This window comes from Mya arenaria, chromosome 6, assembly GCF_026914265.1.
Source record: "Mya arenaria isolate MELC-2E11 chromosome 6, ASM2691426v1".
NCBI lineage: Eukaryota > Metazoa > Mollusca > Bivalvia > Myida > Myidae > Mya > Mya arenaria.
In genome coordinates, this window is record NC_069127.1 from 3,265,365 (window position 1) to 3,285,416 (window position 20,052).

The 20,052-nt window shown below is 35.2% G+C and overlaps 2 protein-coding genes across 2 annotated transcripts; both read left to right on the forward strand.

Annotated features, from left to right (window-relative positions):
• The first annotated feature begins 1,917 nt into the window (after window positions 1-1,917).
• LOC128236399 (cornifelin homolog) lies at window positions 1,918-7,935 on the forward strand. The gene is made up of 4 exons (XM_052951246.1): window positions 1,918-2,065; window positions 4,046-4,185; window positions 6,644-6,783; window positions 7,425-7,935. The coding sequence occupies exons 2-4, from the start codon at window positions 4,068-4,070 to the stop codon at window positions 7,515-7,517; spliced, it is 351 nt and encodes a 116-aa protein (XP_052807206.1). The 5' UTR covers window positions 1,918-2,065; window positions 4,046-4,067; the 3' UTR covers window positions 7,518-7,935.
• Window positions 7,936-12,920: 4,985 nt separating this feature from the next.
• Window positions 12,921-19,516, forward strand: LOC128238668 (probable 39S ribosomal protein L23, mitochondrial). The gene is made up of 5 exons (XM_052954803.1): window positions 12,921-13,021; window positions 14,455-14,604; window positions 15,147-15,271; window positions 18,019-18,077; window positions 19,248-19,516. Exons 1-5 carry the CDS (start codon window positions 12,993-12,995, stop codon window positions 19,392-19,394), a joined length of 510 nt encoding a protein of 169 aa, XP_052810763.1. The 5' UTR covers window positions 12,921-12,992; the 3' UTR covers window positions 19,395-19,516.
• The last annotated feature ends 536 nt before the right edge of the window (window positions 19,517-20,052 follow it).

Below are 20,052 nucleotides of genomic sequence, written 5' to 3' on the forward strand. Positions count from 1 at the left end.
AGAGCACAGAATCCTTTATTATTGTTTCTTATATTTCACCAACTATTTCCGATGATGATGTTGGGTTTAGATAAGCAAATTTGACTGGGTTGGTAGTATCTTTTTTGGACCTATTTTCCTCGTTGACATCTTCGCGGGAAAAGTGAAAATAACATGTGAGTTTCCGCCTGCATCAGTCTATAATCGTATTTACTCGTTTATCAACGGAAATCGTCTTTAGGCAAACCCCGAGGTCTTCGATTATTTCCGGCTTGCTTCCGGAAAATGATCGGCCAATTACGGAAACCATTATCTATTTTAACTGAGTTAATCGAATCAACTTCGGCAAATTAGACGGAATGAATTTCCAATTTTCATTTTTAATTCATTACGCGTCCTTTCAAATTAATTGCGTATTCTGCCTTATCTTTTGTGTTTTGTTACTCATCGATTTTTAAAACAATTGGGTTTTCTATGATCATTTGGTATAACGATCTCCCTTCATGTTTACTTGCATTTCCAGCCGTTGGATATCCACATACATTCTTTACGAGTGTATTAGAGGGAATGATTGTGTTATCAATATCGGAGACAGTATCATTTTTATTTTTTTAACAAATGAATTTAATGTTTGCTGTCTGAGAAAGAGCTTGACTGGAACCAGTCCGCCAGTTTCTTCGATCGTTGATGTCCAATCAAACGTCTGGATACAAAAATCAGCGCTTACGATTGGATGACTTATAGGCTGGCTTTAGAAACGATGAAGTTTATTTGGAAGGAGTTGTCTTTCTCTCCCCGACGTTTTGTTTTAATGGACGGGTAAAATTTGGAGAGGAAAGAATAAAAAAGTTTGGTATTTCCATTTTTTTTTGAGCGGCGGGTTTGTTAAACGAACATTGAAAGACCAGTGGCCTTATTCTAATTGCGTAATTACGCAAAAATGCATCTTATTCGCACTATATTAACCGCAACACGTGTTCATTTACAAACATCCTCATGCAGAACGCAGTCGTAGCTATAACAGCAGATTTGTATTGTAAATAAGGTCGTTGATAGCAGCAGATCTTACAGCGATTGGTGTGATTTGCCCGTGCGCGCATTAATTTGTCATAATTTTAAAATGTTAAGTCGATCTGCGATGATAGATTCCGATTAACTTTTATAAGTCTGCATGCATAGCGGTCTACAGCCTAAATGCTAGTTTCTCCATTAAGGAAGGACCAAAACGTTTCGTCCTCGAGTTATAGTTCACTGATCCTTCCCCAAGTTTGCGCAACTAGTTTTGACTTTTGACCTGATAAGCCATTAAGTAAGTATATATGAATCACCTTTTGTGTTCCTTAAGGGTAAAGGTAAGGGTTATCGATCTGTAGAAATACTTTCGATGGTACAATACCTACACACCCATAAACACATTTATTCACATATATATATATATATATATATATATATATATATATATATATATATATATATATATATATATATATATATATATATATATATATATATATATATATATATATTATAGTCTATGTATTTCATGGTTCATGTTACATTACGTGACACCCGTCGACTTAAGGTATCTTTTGTAAATCGTGTGGGGTTTTTAATGCTTGTGACCCCCTGTTATTTTGGTATCATGGCAAAAGACTTGACGTGTCATGAAATTATATGTGAAAAAGCGAAAATATAGTACACTCACACATTTTAGTCACGAAATATTTCAAATTAGGCTATTCCACGTCAATGCAAAAAAATACATATACTATATTCGCATTAGTGCAATAACTCAATAACTTCATATAGAAATAGAAGCAGATATTGAGTTATTGCATTAATATGTCGTTATGTTGATTTTATCTCAAGATGTTAATTCGCTACGATAGTAAACAAAATCTATTAATTGCAATTAATTTCCGTTATCCGGGTCCAAGGTCAAATTTTTGAATGTAAACGCGGCGGTTGAGTGTCTCAGTTTCGTTTGCATGCATCGCTCGGTGAGAAAACATTTAATCTTAAAGGATAGTTTCTGACATCTCCAGCAATTGGCGGAAAAATAATCGTTAGTGGATTATCTTACGAGGTAAATTTATTACAGTTTTGTATACGTTTGGCGACAGTTTGCTAAGTATATCACCCCTTTTCCTTTTGCATCTATCTATTTTAAAATTATCCATAGTGTTTTTATTTCATTTTTTATTTTTACTAGGAAGATGTTGAAAACTATATACCTTCTTGATTAACATATATTTGAGTATTTCTAAGCTTTATTTTAAGCAGCGTTCAGCAAGAATATTTTTTCTTCGAGTACATTGCTTAATTTATTTTATCAGACAGCTGCACACTCAGTGTAGAGTGGCCACTGACACTTATGGTAGGGGTCACACCGATTGCGCCGAGTCCAACTACAGAGCCTTGAAAGTATGATGCAAGTCCCAGCAGCTGCCCCTGGTTTACTTTAAGTAGTTGCCTGTGGCCTCAACTGGGTAAAATCAGTCTTGAAAATAAAAATACAACTTTTATTTGGCTGCTAAACACGTCATGGGACAACTATTAATCATGATATTTCACCGTAAAATCAAAGCTAAAAGTCCACATAATTGACCAAGCGGAGGCCACAGGCAACAGTTTAATGAAAGCCATGGGCAGCTGTTGGGATCTGCAACATACTTTCAATACTCTGTGAGGTGGCCCACTAAAGCGATATTAAATGTTCAAGGACGAAAACCTCGAAAGCAAAAGACAGTATAAAATTTGCATTGGCTTATGCTGAGCTTACTTTGCTACATACAAAAATCAAAGTACTGAAAGCGTTTTTCCGGGTTTAAACGAGTTGTCCGGGTAAATTTCCGGGGAATAAATCTGTCCGAATCGGATGTCCAAGATCCTAACTTTAACCGGTCGTATAAAGTTCCCCGGCCGCGGCCAAAATGCCAACACAGAATACACATTTTTTTTTTATATACAGAACGCGTTTATTTTTAAACTATTTGCAAATTCTGCTTTTTATATTGCGTTCTGTAACTCGTGTATAAAAATAATTGCCTTTTCTATGATTCTAATAGCGAAATAACGCAACAATGCATATTAATCGCATAACATTTTATGCATACTCATTACAGCGCTACTTTTAGCAACAAGGTACTTAAGATGTAAACGCAAATGCAAAGTGTTTTTAATATCAATATATAAGTAAATAAGTATTACAGTTATTTTAAATTATTATATCATATGATCAGTGAGCTACTTAGGAAAAGGGATTAAGATATGTAATGACTTTAGATGTATTATTGATACTGGCCCTCAACTTTAAAATAATGTATTCTAAATAACATCGGAATTCTATTACAGTAGAAAAAAATAATCACTTTCATAAAACTCAAATTTAGGGAAATAAAATGTATATTAATTTCCATTTAGAAGTTCAACATTTTCGCTGCTTTTCTTCCTTTCTCCATAATGAATGACGCTTTTCATGCATTATTAATATTGGTGTAATCATCTAATGTTTCTTTTATTGTAATGATATCCATATTTAATGAAATGAAAAACTGCTCCATCAATCAACATAGAAACACAGACCTATAAACCTATATGTCCGTCATAGAAGTATATATTCTTTATAATCTTACATAGTCAAACATTTTTCCAAGTTATTCAGACTGGGAAGCTCATACATTTGTTTTGAAATATACTCGAACGAACTATGAATATATTGGATGGATGAAAATATGTCAGAAAAGTGAATACTTATCGATAACACATTTCTTTCGACTGCCCATAAGAATGTTGTAAATGAACCTTTTTGATATCCGTTAATAGATGTAAATATGTAACGATATGATATATATTTTCAGATCTTAAAGGAATGTTAGCCAGACGACTACAACGAAAGAACAAACAAACACACTTATTCTCCTCCCGTTTTATCATATTTTATCGGGGTGTATCAATTCATGTCAACCCTGCTTTTTGGAACCTTTAAACTTACGTTTACCTGCATTCCAATTATGATTAAACTATATATTCACGCCTAAACCTTTACAAAACTCGTATCATGCAGGTTATAGCGGTGACCAACAAAGATGGCTACCATAGTGGTAACCCAGCAGCCGGCGGGCAGACAAATGATGATCGGGTCCGTCCAGGGCCACAGGGACTGGAACAGCGGGATCTTTGACTGCTGCTCCGACTGCAAATCACGTGTGTAACAGTACTGACTTTTACTTGTAACGGTGGGATACGCTTTTCCTAGTCCTATCAATTGGTGTTCACCGGTTATGTTGAAGTTATCTATAAATTCCTTATCTCGGTAAAGAACAGTGTGTATCATTTATTGGTTTTATATATTGTACACTTATAAAGGTTGTAAAGGCGACCGCAAGCCGGTTGAACTAGTAATGTATGTAGGAAAAGAAACAAGAAGCACTGCGTTGATTGATAATGGGCATTAATTCAAAATGCCATAAAATAAAATCAAAGTCAACAAGAATAGGTTGACAAGTGTTACGTTATGTTTCCCTTAATACAATATCTGGGTGGGTAAACCGCCAAGAGGCAAAGCCGCCGCCCCCCAGATTGGTTAAATTTAATACCCGGTGAATGATAGGCAATCAACTAATTTCAAATCTTTATCAAATGGTGTTCATGTGCAGATGTTATATGTTGTACGTGTGGTCTTTATGTAAAATAGAATCACCCCACACGTACAAGCAATTTTGATTGGACGAGAGGGGTCACATGTGGAGTCAGCAAAAAGTAATAAGACTCCGAAAAGTGAAAATGACTCTTTTTTAATGTGTTTTCCAATAACAAGCAATACAATTCAAACAAAACTATAAGACGGAATGGTATTGATACTGATTACTTGCTTTTAGATGTTTATTCATATGCTACTAAATGTAAATACGTTGTACTATCAGTGCACACTTAAAGCTACTTAATGTATTATGTTTTGATATCCTAGTACACTTGAGGCACATGAACGCTTGATGTTGGACATAAAGATTCTTATGTGCATTACTGAATTAGTTATCTCGCTTGCAAATAAGTTAATTTGATATCTTATATGACAACAAGAGGCGTCAAGTGTAATTCTCTGTCAAAACCACTTGAAAGATCAGCAAAACTGCAAGGACTTTTTTAAAGGAATTCAAAGTAACATTTTACATACCAATTTCCCCAAATCACCCGACAATTAAAAATTCGTTATCACAATGTATTCTAAATTATATTATTTGTTGCTAACCGGTTTAATAAGGTTGATACAAATGAAATAGTTTTTGGATTGGGCTTCCATTGAAACAATAGTCGTTGTGTTTGATTTGTGTCTGATTATCCATAGCTGAGAGGCGGCAAACTGAAATTATATATAACATATATTAGTATGCTACTTACTTACTTTACAACCATCATTTGTATTGGTAATTGCAGGAAAAACAAGATTAGACCAGTATCAAACAGTACATAATTAGCCCAACAGGATGACCCGCTAAGTGTTGATTAACTGGTTCAATTCCTGGTGATTTCATTAAATGATACGCCCTCTTATCAAACTGATAAATTTTATTGACAATATCCTTACAGTGATCACTTCAGAGGATAAGAATCTGTATATGTTAATAACAGTTACTTGATTTATCCTAGATATTTGCTGAATTTCCGACCCAATAATTAATTGCGTTTTCCCATAATTATTCATATTGGACTTCAGTTCTAGTCTACATTAACCTATATGTATTATAAGTATGTGTGCGTTTTAATTTCCTTATTTATTAGTGTAAAGTGACTGACTTTTTAAATCAACAGATTCTATTACACAGGCGGTCATCTCTTTGTGTTGGCCTTGACATCTAAAATACTTGAAATCATTTTAACAGCTTTTCATTTTTTTATTTAATCACTGACAGCATACCTTGTGATGTTGTAAAAAACTTTAGGATTATATTCCCTTTGCCCACAAAAACATTTTTATCGAAAATTAATCCCCTAATCTAAAACTAATCATCGCGTTCAAATGTAGCGGCCAGATCGTACAATATAAGTCCCGCCTGTATCGGTTGATAGGGTAGCCTATTAGTGAAATTAGACTCCCTCCTTCTGAACTGAACATACGTCTACAAGTGTATAAGAAAATAGGTTTAAAGTGACACTCTTATTCAAAATCAGTACGTACACATGTATAACAAACATAAAATTTCAGTGATAAACCTTTAACTACTTACTAAATAATGCATTTATGGAAAATATTGATTACTGATAACAAAATTATAACCGTGTATTTAATAGCTGAAAACGCAAAATTATGAAATCATTGGTGAATGCAAAACGATTTACTGTGATCTACTATCGTCTCATAAGGTAGAAATAGCGTGTGTTTTTTACACATTTCTGTCAATTTAAACTCGGCATCCTTCATAAAAAACATCGTTTTCGACATTTATTCATCCCTTTTGGTATATTAAAACAACTTTTATCAATTTTGGTAAATTTTATTTTGGAGTAGGAGTGCATCTTTAAGGAAAGAATGTCATCTAGGCATTTTTGTTAAACATAAGTTTATTATATTTTGCTGAAAAATAAAAAATAAACTGTATTATTTATCACCATATACATGTAGTTTGTCTAAAAGCAAAGCTTAGTTAACCCTTGTTATTGCCAGTGTTGATGACGTATTTTTGCCTGCCGTGCGCCATCTGTGACATCTCGACACGTACGGGAGAATGTATGTGCATGCCCTGGTTTGTCCCTGGGGGACTCCTGGCTCTCAGGGCTCGTTTGAGGACCCTTGGAGGTATTCAGGTACGTTGTGTGTTTTAATATCTCCATGCGGACGGGAGTTTGTATTGCATGCCCTGGGTTGTCCCTGGGGGACTCCTGGCTCTCAGAGCCCGCATAAGGACCATTGGACACATTCAGGCACATTAAGTGTGATATTTTCTCATTCATCAGGTTTGATCATATTTATAACGATGAGCTATGTATGCTTAAGTTATATAAACATTCATCACTATTGTGTACGCATAGCATCATGGCTCTGGTGTACGAAAATGGTGTGATAAGAAAGTGTAACATTTCTATGTGGGCGCTAAGCGTGGGTGTGTGTTTTTACTGGCTTTAAGGTACAATTGTAGGAAGAAAAGTGTTCCTAAATCGTTTAACTTGTGTACACGGATTTTACTACTAAACAAACATACATCGGGGAAGGAAAATGTGATTATTTCCTTATTCTGCCGCAGATAAAAACTATTCTATGAAGAGGAGATCCAAAGATAAAGCTGTATCGAGACATAATGATAATAAGGGTCAAGTTCATTTGCGTCATTAATACTGTTCACATACCTTTGACAAGGACTGCATGACATTAAATGTTATGTCGGTCTGTTTTAGGGTCCACCTGTGGTGACTGCATTGGCCATAACTGTTGTACCTCTATATTTCAGGGTTCTATCTGCGGTGACTGCATGGTGTTGTCGTTTTGTGGCCTGTGTGCCATTTGCCAGATGCAGAGAGAACTCGAAGCTATGGGTCTCTAACTTGACTAGTGGTCCGGACAACCGCTACTAGTGATCAGATCTTGAAGCGATTACATTATACTGATTAGGAACCTTTCAAAGAAATCGACAAGAACACGTTTTTATATTTTGTATTTGTATTTGTTTTATTGTTGTTAACACTGTTTTAGCACTAGAGACACATATTTCTTTAGATTTATTCGAGATTAAACATTCACCAATAGTTTGGTGTAAATATACTTAGTCTAGCATTTTTCAGCTGTAGTAAAACTAAGTCTGTATCTCTTGTTGTTTTCTTAAATATTATTGTGGCTTTCTATTGAATTACCATAACTGCACTTTAATCAAGAGGTCCATTCTGTATTTCTATCTTTGCTGCTTACAATGTTAAAAATATATTGCATATTCTGATAAAAAATTTTATCTTAGAAACAATCAAGGAGACTTAGTTTATCCATCCCTCTGCTAATATCACTGGAACACCTGCAAATATAGTACTCAAAAACAACGCAGATGGCAATATTTTTCTAATCGAATTCGGTAAAGGTTACCTTAGACTCCATCCCCCATAACATATTTATCAGAGGACTTTGGTAAAACAACAGTCCATAAGGTTTATCAAGTTTTGGCGTTTACAAAAGTGAAAAAAAACGCGAATGTGTAAGAGACAATCTTTCTATGGCTATAACTGAATGTTCCAAGTGACATTAAATGAATTAAATCCTTGTCCGTAAATATGCATTAAAAAGGAATTGCATTTTCCGTTTGGTGAGTGCAAAGCGGGCCTGTAAATGTACTGGAATTGTATCATGTTATAGAATTCTAACATGTAGAAGTGTGAAGTTATCATCTCAAAGGAGCTTCAGATGCATCACATACTAAGTGCACTTTGTAGTTCGACCTAGGCATGTAAGACCCAGGGATGTACGATCCAACCGTGTACGACCCAACCGTGTACGACAGGTGTGTTTGACCAAGGCATGTACGACAGGTGTGCACGTTATCATCCAGGCATGTAAGACCCAGGAAAGTATGCCCCAACCGTGTACGACAGGTGTGTTCGACCCAGACATGAATGACCCAGTCATGTATGACAGGTTTGTTTTACCCAGGCATGTACGACCCAGGCATGTACGACCCAGGCATGCACGAACAAGAAATGTACGATAGGTAATAGCGGTCAAGGCATGTTCGACAGGTCTGAACGGTCCAGGCATGTACGACAGGTCTGAACGGTTTAGGCATGCTCGACAACTCTGAACGGTTCAGGCATGTTCGACAGGTCTGAACGGTCCAGGCATGTACGACAGGTCTGAACGGTTCAGGCATGTACGACAGGTCTGAACGGTTCAGGCATGCTCGACAACTCCGAACGGTTCAGGCTTGTACGACAGGTATGAACGGTTCAGACATGCTCGACAGGTCTGAACGGTTCAGGCATGCTCGACAGGTCTGAACGGTTCAGGCATGCTCGACAGGTCTGAACGGTTCAGGCATGCTCGACAGGTCTGAACGGTTCAGACCTGTCGAGCATGTCTGAACCGTTCATACCTGTCGTACATGCCAGGCATGTACGACAGGTCTGAACGGGTCAGGCATGTACGACAGGTCTGAATGGTTCAGGCATGTACGACAGGTATGAACGGTCCAGGCATGTACGACTGGTCTGAACGGTCCAGGCATGTACGACAGGTATGAACGGTCCAGGCATGTACGACTGGTCTGAACGGTCCAGGAATGTACGACAGGTATGAACGGTCCAGGCATGTACGACTGGTCTGAACGGTCCAGGCATGTACGACAGGTATGAACGGTCCAGGCATGTACGACTGGTCTGAACGGTCCAGGCATGTTCGACAGGTATGAACGGTCAAGGCATGTACGACAGGTATGAACGGTTCAGGCATGTACGACTGGTCTGAACGGTCCAGGCATGTACGACAGGTATGAACGGTCCAGGCATGTACGACAGGTCTGAACGGTTCAGGCATGTACGACAGGTCTGAACGGTTCAGGCATGTACGACAGGTCTGAACGGTTCAGGCATGTACGACAGGTCTGAACGGTCCAGGCATGTACGACTGGTCTGAACGGTCCAGGCATGTACGACAGGTATGAACGGTCCAGGCATGTACGACTGGTCTGAACGGTCCAGGCATGTACGACAGGTCTGAACGGTTCAGGCATGTACGACAGGTCTGAACGGTTCAGGCATGTACGACAGGTCCTTACGACACAATCATTTACGAAAGGGACATGGTCGACCAAGGCATGTAAGACCCAGGCGAACACGACAGGTGGTACAGTATTTACAGTTCACCGTCACTGCAAATGCTAATAGTAAACAATCTGTGTAACCTTCATGTTATACTTACGAATAAACGTATACCACATGATTGGGTATACTATAAATCGTACCATTTCCTGTTATTGATTTTAAAGTCTTATTCCTTTAAGCAAATGCATGAAGATATGGAATTTAGAAAAAAAAAAACAAGCAATAATTTAAATTTATGCGCAGATGGCATAAACATTTGTAGAAAGAAAGTGAGAATTTAGAGCACATACTAGCCCATACTGTAATTTAAGGGGTGGTATTTTAAAAGGAATAAAATACGCGACAAAGGTTCAGCTTCGGTATTTGTATGGCTTTAATGGGTGTGTATTGTGGATGTATTATTCAATGTTTAACATGTATTAGCATAAGTGCGTATTAATTATAATAATCATTTCTGGTGCGATTAGTTTTGAAGGCGTTTATAAAATTGTTTGAATATAATAATTTAAACATGTATTGTTCATGTGGTTTTCATCGTATACTCGAATCTGAGGTTTTAAATGTGAAAGCGTCCTGATAGGTCACGATTAGACTTAATAATAAACATTGGTTTACTACAGAAAACCGTCGAATGTTTCGTAAATGCGGCAGACAAGAACGTAATGCGATAAGTTCTCGCAAGGTCATTGACTGGAAAAGATACAAACAAATACGGAGCACTGCAAATAATGTAAATTCACGCTTAATGAACATTCTATAATAACATTTTATTTAAGTGATGCCAGTCAAACGAACCCGCGACAATATTGGAAAGTAGTTGAAAGGTTGACATAAAGGAAAAAAAATAATACAAACGTTATTCCGTTTTCCACTTTTGAATACATCTACATATAATCTCATTTCCAAAGATGGCGATGAAGCGAATTCAGTGAATAATTTCTTTACCTCCGTACATGTATCTGATATGTCGAAACTATAGTCGTTCTTCCCCAACTAAATACGCAAAAGTAATACTACTCTGGTAGACATAACTGTTTTTGAAGATGACATAAAAGACATTTTAAATAATCCGGTGATGTGACTCCTCGTTTTAAAAGGGATGATATATCTCTTACGTCTAATAATCGCCCGATTTCGTTAATAAGCAGTGTGGAAAAGATGATGGAACGAATTGTCTTCAAATATGTTTTCAATCATGTTCATGCCAATTATTTTATTCATAAGTTACAATCTGGATTTTTGCCGGGTCATTCCAGTTTTTCAGTTGATTGACATATATTCAGTCAAATATGAAAGACATTTGAGAAAACGAAATCAACATGCACGGATTTCATTGACATTTCCAAAGCTTTTGACAGAGTCTTGAATACATGTCTTATTTTCAAAATACAAGAATATAGCATTACCCACAATGTGAAAGATTGGATTTCTCATCATTTGTCATAAAGGTGACACAAAGTCATAGTTGGACAAACATTATCTGAAGCTCGCAATGTAAATTCTGTTGTATTGCCGACTACCTTGTAAGTACAACGCGACTCTTTGCAGATGAAAGCTTGCTACCCGTTTCTTCATCAGATACCAGTCATATTGAGTCTAAAATAAATAGCGATCTTAAAAAGATTTCAAATTGGGCTTAACAAAGGCTTGTACAGTTCAATCCCTCAATACTTATGTGAAAAACTACCGAAACAAGCTCAGTAGCCAAAAGTGTAAACATAAACCCCTTTTAATGACACACTCACTCGGCAAATCGCAGCCAAACACATAGAACACAAAAACAAAAAATCACAAACATGGAAAATAGCACAAAACTCCACAAACAACACAATGCATATATCATATATAAAAAACTATGTATGTTTATCAAGGATTGTTAGTTACCGCCTTGGCACGGTCAGTAAAATGTTAATTTACTGGGGGTTTAAACCGGTTTACGTGCACAGACTGAAGTTATGTCATTACCCTATGCAATCAAATTCTACCAAATATTATTTCGACGGCACTTCACTGAACTTGTTGAAAATCATAAACTTTGGTTTGCAGCGAATGCAACATTGCACGAGCATATACACCAAATTATTAAATCAGTCTCTTAAGTGCTTGGGTACATAAGGGGCATTAATAAATGCCCTATTTTCATTCAAAGCTTGTGTTACCGTTTCCCTTCATCCATACGAGTTCGACCCGGTCTGTCACTAAGTACCATGACGTTGAGCAATACATAAATATCGTTTATGTGACGTTTGATGGAATATTCATCTTTAGTATGGGATATTTGTGCCGTCTATGAGCATGAATGTTAAGAAAAAATGCAACATAAAGCGGCTAGAGTTCATTTGTAACTGACCCAATAATTTGTAATTAACCCAAACAGTTTCTAATCACAGACTTTTTATTGTAATTGGTTGAATTGCACAAAGTGAGCGCAGGTGAGTGCATTTGTCGCCAAAAAAGCGGAAGATTGCCACAGTATCTTCGCGAACAAATACCACAAACAACTGAACAAATTACCAACTATCCGCTTCGAAATAAACTTAATTATGCAACCATACCTAGACGTTTAAGCATTTGTTCGAAACCAACAATTCCATCTTCCATCGATTTGTGGAACCGACGTGATGTTTACGTTTGCAACAATAAAACGCTTGACAAATTTAAGTCACGAGTAAAAGATACAAAGGCTCAGTCGTTCAGAAATATTATCTGATTGGGGACAGACTTTTTAATATACACCTATTGGGTACTGTGGACAATGAACAGAAGATGCACGCAGAAAGTAATTTCTTTAAATGTAGTAGATATGGCGAAGGACGCATGTTATTGATCAAACTTATTATATGGAATAGAAAATAACGCTGGAGATGAAAACAGTCTTTTTTATCTATTGAAGTCCTTTCAAAAGTAGAAAATTAACCAAATGTTTCTTGTGATATTTACGTACAAAATATATAGTATGGGATGTTATTAAAATGTATGTTTTTTGTTTTGTTTATTTGGTTAAAATATCGTTTTTTGACATTTTGAAAACAATGTTTATTCTCATCGAATCGAGGAACCTGGACCCACCTGACATCAATGCCCTTGAGTATAGACTGCGCTAAGTTTTGTATGAATCACAACACGTACAGCGTATGTTGTCTGTCTCCGAGATAAGAAACTGTTGCGTGCTACTGACAACATTGCTTGTACATTTTCTCTGTTTACTCCATGTTACAATGACAAAACTTGGATTTTTGGAACGATTGTAAGTAGCAATAACATTCACATGTAAACACAATGTAAAATAATATTGTGAAGCATCGTTAACAGGATGACCTTCATTTTTATGTTTGTGAAAAGGTTTCGGATGAATAACTAATTCGGATATTGTGTATGCTGTCATCGACATTAGACTTTTGGCTGAATTATTCCGGATTATGAAAAAATTGCTCGCAATTTAACTTTTTTAATGAGCCCTGTGTTATGAAAGTGAGAATTTGGGAAATGGGTGAAGCATTTTACCTTTGCAGTCAATGCTGTCTTAGTCCAAATAATTGTACGTTGATGGTTTTTTTATGATTTTTGATATGGTAAATCCTTCATGTGCAAATTGTTTTGTATGAAAAGTGGGTAGTTATTCTGATGGGGATTCCGGGTTAAAGCATATTGCGTCTATAAAATATAAAAACAAAAAATATTACCAGATAATGTTATTTTATATTGTGAGTTTGACAGGTTTTCTTCATTGCATTCTGTCAAAACATAACGATATATACATGAATGGCACCTGAAATGCTGCAGATCACAATTTTACAACAATCCAAACATTTCGGCCATGGCCGAGATGTTACGATTGTATTTATGAGGTCTATCTCGAAGCTTGTCAGAGTTGGCTGAGTTATAACGATTGGGTCAAGTTGTTCTGCTTGGCATAATTGTTGTCTGTGTCAGTCAACTTTCGTTTTATTGGAAAGGTAAATAATGTGTTTTAATTCATTAAATGCTTGTTTTGTGCAAAATAGCTTTGCACTTCCATGGTAAAATATGAACATAAACCTTTATTATCCATTTCAACCATAAAATACTTCACTTAATACAATTTCAATATTTTTCAAACATCCCTGGTTTTTGCACAAACCCGTTTAAGCGTTAGGGATTGGAAGAATCCTGTAGAAGACGTCTATTATTTTAGACTAAGCTGTAGTGTGCTGATTTAGACAAATGAATATAAACAGGGTCTTTGACAATTTTTGTTTTGGCGACGCAACACATTAAGGAGAACATAATGAAAGTCCCAAGTGCCAAAAAGTTCCCTTAACATGCATTCTTGTGGCTAGATTCAGACCAATGTATGAAAGCATCACAAGTACGAAATTGACATATTAAAAAAAGAATTTGTGTGCTGTGGATAACAGTGGCTTAGGGGTAATGTTCTAATGCCTAAAACTAAAGTTATTGTCATACTTAATACATGATTACTTTCGAAGCTGGGCTAAATGTTAAAATACATCAGTAACTTTTACCATAAAATTTACAATACATTGCAGCATGCCATATTGATAACAACTTGTAAATTTAAAATGCTGTATGTTAAAAAATATGCGACTTGGTTAATTGAATGTGAGATATTTATAACACTTATGATGCATCAAAATAGCTACAATTACTTATATAACAAAAGATTTTTATTTTTTTCAGACCATTATGGAAAAGAACTATTCCCAGATACCCACTTTACTACAGAGGCGACCCACAACCGAGGGTGTTTCTGCCACTCTTTTGGATGAAAATGGTGAAACCTACAAAGAAGGTCCCACCAAATGTTGTTCATTTTAAAGTTCATCCTCAGTAAGTTCATTAAACTTATATTCCATGCAAGTTTCCTTTCACTGATTACATATAATGTTGATTTATGTATGAAAATAGCAGATCTTATACTGTTTGGCTATTGAGCTAGCTTTTATGAGTGACGTTTAGATGTTTTTGCCTACAGAGTGACTCAGTGAGGGTTAGAAGGTTTGAGCACCAAGAGAAACATAACAATTTGTGCAGTCCATAACACACCCAAAGTGAATTGAACTAAATTGAAATACAGTGTACCAATTCATACATAATGATACACCATTGTATCCATACATGTTTGTTAACTGTTGGACCATTTTATGTGCGTACGACACAATAGTTATCATGATAAAAAGAATTTCAGATTTGCTATTTAAATTGAATGCTTTGCTTGCATATTCAAAAACATTTTGACTATAAAACTGATTTCAAAAATAGATTTTTAATTTTTATTCTTCTTAGAAAAGTTGATTTCAAAATTGATCATATGATATATTCAGAGATAAGACAGCCAATATGCCTTTTTAATGTCATGAAGATGTTTGCAGGATGACCAGACCCGAGATTAAACAGTACCTAGAAAAGATATATGACACATCTGTTTCCACAGTGAGGACGGAGCTGAGGGAGGTCGCTTATATGGGAGCTGTATTTAAAGACCAGGACAAACAAAGTTAGTTTTTTTTTCTATAATATTTACATTACAATCTTAAGAAAAGTCCATAGTTTAAATCTAGTTATTAAATGTTTATTTAAGTAAAGAAGATGAGACAGAAAATTCCATGATAATATAGGTAGAAAGTGATAATTGAAATGTTTTAATGGAATTACTGGTAAGTGTTGCTTATCAAAGGATACAGTTCCAATAACTATTATTATTTACAATGAATAAAAGTTATTTGAAGGTATATAAAATAGTACGTTTGTTGCATGTTACTAGAGCATAAATGCAGGTTTTCCTCCTGTACATTGTTTTATACAACACTCTGTATAATTCATGTTTCATGCCACCTCTAATCACACGTTAAATGGGGGTCCCATGTGATAGTGCCATACACAGGTTTATGTTAAAGAACCCAGGTTTACTCTAACCAGAGTTACATTCTGTCTGTGCACTTTGCTCCAAAAACAGGAAATGACTAACAATCTTATCGGAGCATTTTCCAAAATGGGCAAGGCCCGAGTGGGAGTATAAATAAACTTACACACTACCATAGTATGGCTATTCAAAGAATAAGGAGAGCTATGCTACTCACCGTAGCATCGGCATCCCACCTTGGTTAAGGTTTTGCATGTAAGCACCTTCAATTCATTATCTCAGCAAAAACATCATTTATTGCATTAAAACTTTAGATATGTGTTCTAGACTATGCAAATTATAGGCCTTCATTTTTCATGTTAGAAATTCTTGTTAAGGTTTTGCATGTAACCACATATTGGTTAAAGTCTAACCACTTACATCGTGACTTTATACAATGGTACTCAACCATCCAACCTACTTAAATAATCAAGTATGATAACTCTTTTTTGCATAAAATGGCAATTAGTGACCTTTATTAATCAACTTGATAATTCTGGTTGAGTTTAGTGATGTAACCTCATTTTAGTCAATATCTTAGCAAAACATCATATATTGCTTTGAAACTTAAGACATATGGTCCTATCTATCCAACCAACTTGATTTGTTAAGTAAGAATATAAGTATCTTCCATGGCCGAGAGTGTAAGAAAGGTTCATTCCGACCCGAGTGTAGGGTGTTTTGCGGAAACGAGGTTTACCGTGAACCTATCTTACAGGAGCGGCGATGGTAGATGCTTTTTCTCCCACCTCAGTTAAACAAAATTAAGTAAAAATGTATTTTTTGCTGGAACTCTTTTGTGCTTAGTGAAAATAATTGAGTATGGATATGCGATAGCACATGGTTGTCATGGTTATACGCGCAGTGATCCAGTTAATGTTAATAGTCAAATTGGTCTTTTAAATTGTTCTAAGGAGAATAAAGCATTATTTCTTGAATGGTGCGTGAACAGTGTTTTATGGTGACATTTGAAGCGAGAAATAATTAATTAGCATTCTAAATATTACCATAAGACAAGATTTCCTTGATGCTACTGACGACAGTCTTCAAAAAGGGAGGTAATTACATTGTGGTGACTACTAAAAAGGAGTTCCATACGGGCATTTTATCTTCGCCAGTGGGCAAGATAAGAATACCTAGCATGGTTAAATTATTGGATCTACTTATCTGAGGTGGGAGAAAACTCTTTCTCCCACCCCAGATAAGTAGATCCAAATATTTGGCCATGCTGGAAACCCTCATCATGGCCACAGGCAAATATAAAAAAGTATCAATATGGTACTACTTTTTATTGACATCAGTTAATTACCTCCCTTCTTACAGATTGTTTTTGTAGCACCATGGAAACCTTGTTTTGTGGCAATATTTAAAATCCAAATAATTCATTTCTCGTTTCAAATGGCACCAAAAATAATGTTTTCATGTTGCATTCAAATAATTATGCTGTACTCTGCTCAGAAATATTTAATGAATGATTTAACTATTAATATTTATATATTATTATTTTAATTCATTGCGCGCATATTTTTGACAACCACTAATTATCATATTTCTATATGCGAAATGTTTTCACCATGCACATAAGAGTTCCAACAAAAATACATTTTAACTTTATTTTGTTTAACTGAGGTGGCCGAAAAAGCATCTTCCATGGCCACTCCTGTAAGATGGGTTTATCCCAAACCTTGTGCAGGGTGTTGGGCTTGAACACCTCGTCTCTGTAAATTACCCTATGCTAGGGTTGGATGAACCTATCTTACACTCTAGGCCATGGAAGATGTTTATAATTTTGAATATGATGCAACAGTGGTCGAAATTAAATTAGCACAAGCCCGGAAGCCCTGCACTGACTGGTTAAATGTCTTTCGGGCTTCCTCAAATTCTGAATTTTATATAGCAGTGCTTGTTCAAAAATTTGATGCCATGCAATAATATAATAATTTGGGCTTGTTGATCCAAAAGTCTAATTTCGATGACTGATGCAAATTATTGGCCTATATTATTTAATCAAGAAATTCTGGTTAAGGTTTTGCATGTAAGCACACATACTGTCGGTTAATATCACAGTCACTACTTGATGTATTGCATCGAAACTTTATACATTCAACTTATTCGAGTATGAATAGGATATAATGCAAATTATGCCCCTTAATGTTTTTACATCTAATTTTACAGTAATCCATGCACATTTCACCAAAACTTTGCAGTTCTTAACTTAAAGGAAAAGTGGCGTAATAGCCGAGTGCACCATCTCTTTGTCAGCTCTTGTTTATTTTGTTACTAGTTATTTTGAGATTTTAAACCATCATGTTTTCTCCTATCTATGTACTTTTATGTTGCAGGTATGGTTAGAAAGAATGTTATAGCCAGGGATTTTGAGAAGTATGCCTATGTTACTTTGGTAAGTATGTCGCGTATTTTTGGTTGTACTGGCATTTTAATTTGTGACCTTAATTGGAGTATCATAGACACATCGACAATACATGTATGTAAATGCGGTCCTAACATCCCTGCACACTCATGTAGTTTCCATGCAGTGCTAAGTTCTGTCTAATTTTAATCCTATAATTGCCAATTAAGATATTTCTTCCATTTTTTTTAACATTTTTGTTTAAAGGAATGATCAAGAAATACAATTATGTGACTGTCAATTAATTAACTTATCTTGATACTTGCCTTATAGAGAAAAAGAAAATATATGATAGAGGCCTTATTTTGGAAATTCTGAAAATGACAGTCAGTAGCAAAGGTGACACTTATAAAAAGTGACATTTGGATAGCACTGTATAGAATAGATAAATATAGTATACCGTAATAGCCAATTTGTTTAAAACTTCTGTTCTTGGACTACATTATACTTTAATTTTAGATCAAATTATTTCTTATTAAATTTTGGGTTAAAATAAGAAAATTGAAAGAAAAGATTCTCCAATAAAGATTATTTTTCATCATTTAAAGTTACAAATCTTGAATGAATAAAGCTTTGTTTAATTAAGTACAATTTTTTCATTGATCAAGATCTATTTGATGAATTATTATTCAGAAGAAAACAAGATCTGTGCAATGTATGATTCAAGCAAAATTAAAATCTATGCAATGTATGATTAAGGCAAAATTAACTTCTATGCAATGTATGATTCAGGCAAAATCAAGATCTATGCAATGTATGATTCAGGCAAAATTAAAATCTATGCAATGTATGATTCAGGCAGAATTAACTTCTGTGCAATGTACGATTCAGACAAAATCAAGATCTATGCAATGTATGATTCAGACAAAATCAAGATTTATGCAAAGTATGATTCAGGCAAAATCAAGATCTATGCAATGTATGATTCAGGCAAAATTAGGATGTATGTAATGTATTATTCAGGCAGAATTAAGATCTATGCAATTAATGATTAATGCAAAATTAAGATCTATTCAATGCATGATTCAGACAGAATTAGGATGTATGCAATGTTTGATTCAGACAATATCAAGATCTATGCAATGTTTTATTTCGACAAAATAAAGATTTATGCAATGTATTATTCAAGCAAAATTAGGATGTATGCAATGTATTATTCAGGCAAAAGATACCTTTACCTATCCGGAAGTACCGAAATCAAAAGTTGCAGAAGATAAAGAAGTTGCGGAGAAACTCATTGAGAGAAAAAAGACAAACTATGAGAAGATGAATGAATCCCTGGGTGTACCTGCCTGGTTCAGAAGATAGCATTTGGAAGTGCAGTGGATATCATTTCACATTAATATTGACTCAAAATCAGTGTATATGCATGATGTTTGCCAATTTGTCCTTATTGAGAAAAGATAGAGTAAAAACATGGAATATCATTACTAGTTTTATTAGTTAATCTATTTGAAAAATATGGAGAGCTATGCTACACACAATAGTGTCCGTGTAGCATATTTAAGCCAATACTTCATATTTTGCATTGGTACTTAACAGCAGTGTTCCCAACTATCCAATCAACTTCATTATTTAGGTGACATAACTCTATATTGAATATAATGCAAGTTATGGACCTTTATTGTTCAAATTCTGGTAAAGATTTTGCATGTTAGCCCATATAAGTTAATATCTCAGCAACTACATGATGTATTATATTCAATTTAAAAAAGGCCCTCAACCATCTAAATGTACATGACTTATTATTGCAAATGGATTCCTCAAGAATACTGGTTTAAACAGGGAATAGCCCAGCGTGCTGTCTCTGTGACAGCTCTTGTTTTATTTTACATTGAAGAAATATGAAACAGTTACTTAATTGGCATTCAAACAATGTTCATATACTTGAGAAAATAGGTATATGGTATACACATATGTAAATAATATGAGGCTGTCATTACATAAGTACCACACATACACCTGT

What these genes read in the sequence shown, in the direction of transcription:
- LOC128236399 (XM_052951246.1), top strand. Translation starts at nt 4,068, where the DNA reads ATGGCTACCATAGTGGTAACCCAGCAGCCGGCGGGCAGACAAATGATG. An exon ending in CTGCTCCGACTGCAAATCAC is followed by an intron (nt 4,186 to 6,643) that starts GTGTGTAACAGT and finishes TGTTATTGCCAG; the next exon opens with TGTTGATGACGTATTTTTGC. An exon ending in GGACCCTTGGAGGTATTCAG is followed by an intron (nt 6,784 to 7,424) that starts GTACGTTGTGTG and finishes TCTATATTTCAG; the next exon opens with GGTTCTATCTGCGGTGACTG.
- LOC128238668 (XM_052954803.1), top strand. Translation starts at nt 12,993, where the DNA reads ATGACAAAACTTGGATTTTTGGAACGATT. An exon ending in CATTTTAAAGTTCATCCTCA is followed by an intron (nt 14,605 to 15,146) that starts GTAAGTTCATTA and finishes AGATGTTTGCAG; the next exon opens with GATGACCAGACCCGAGATTA. An exon ending in AGTATGCCTATGTTACTTTG is followed by an intron (nt 18,078 to 19,247) that starts GTAAGTATGTCG and finishes TGTATTATTCAG; the next exon opens with GCAAAAGATACCTTTACCTA.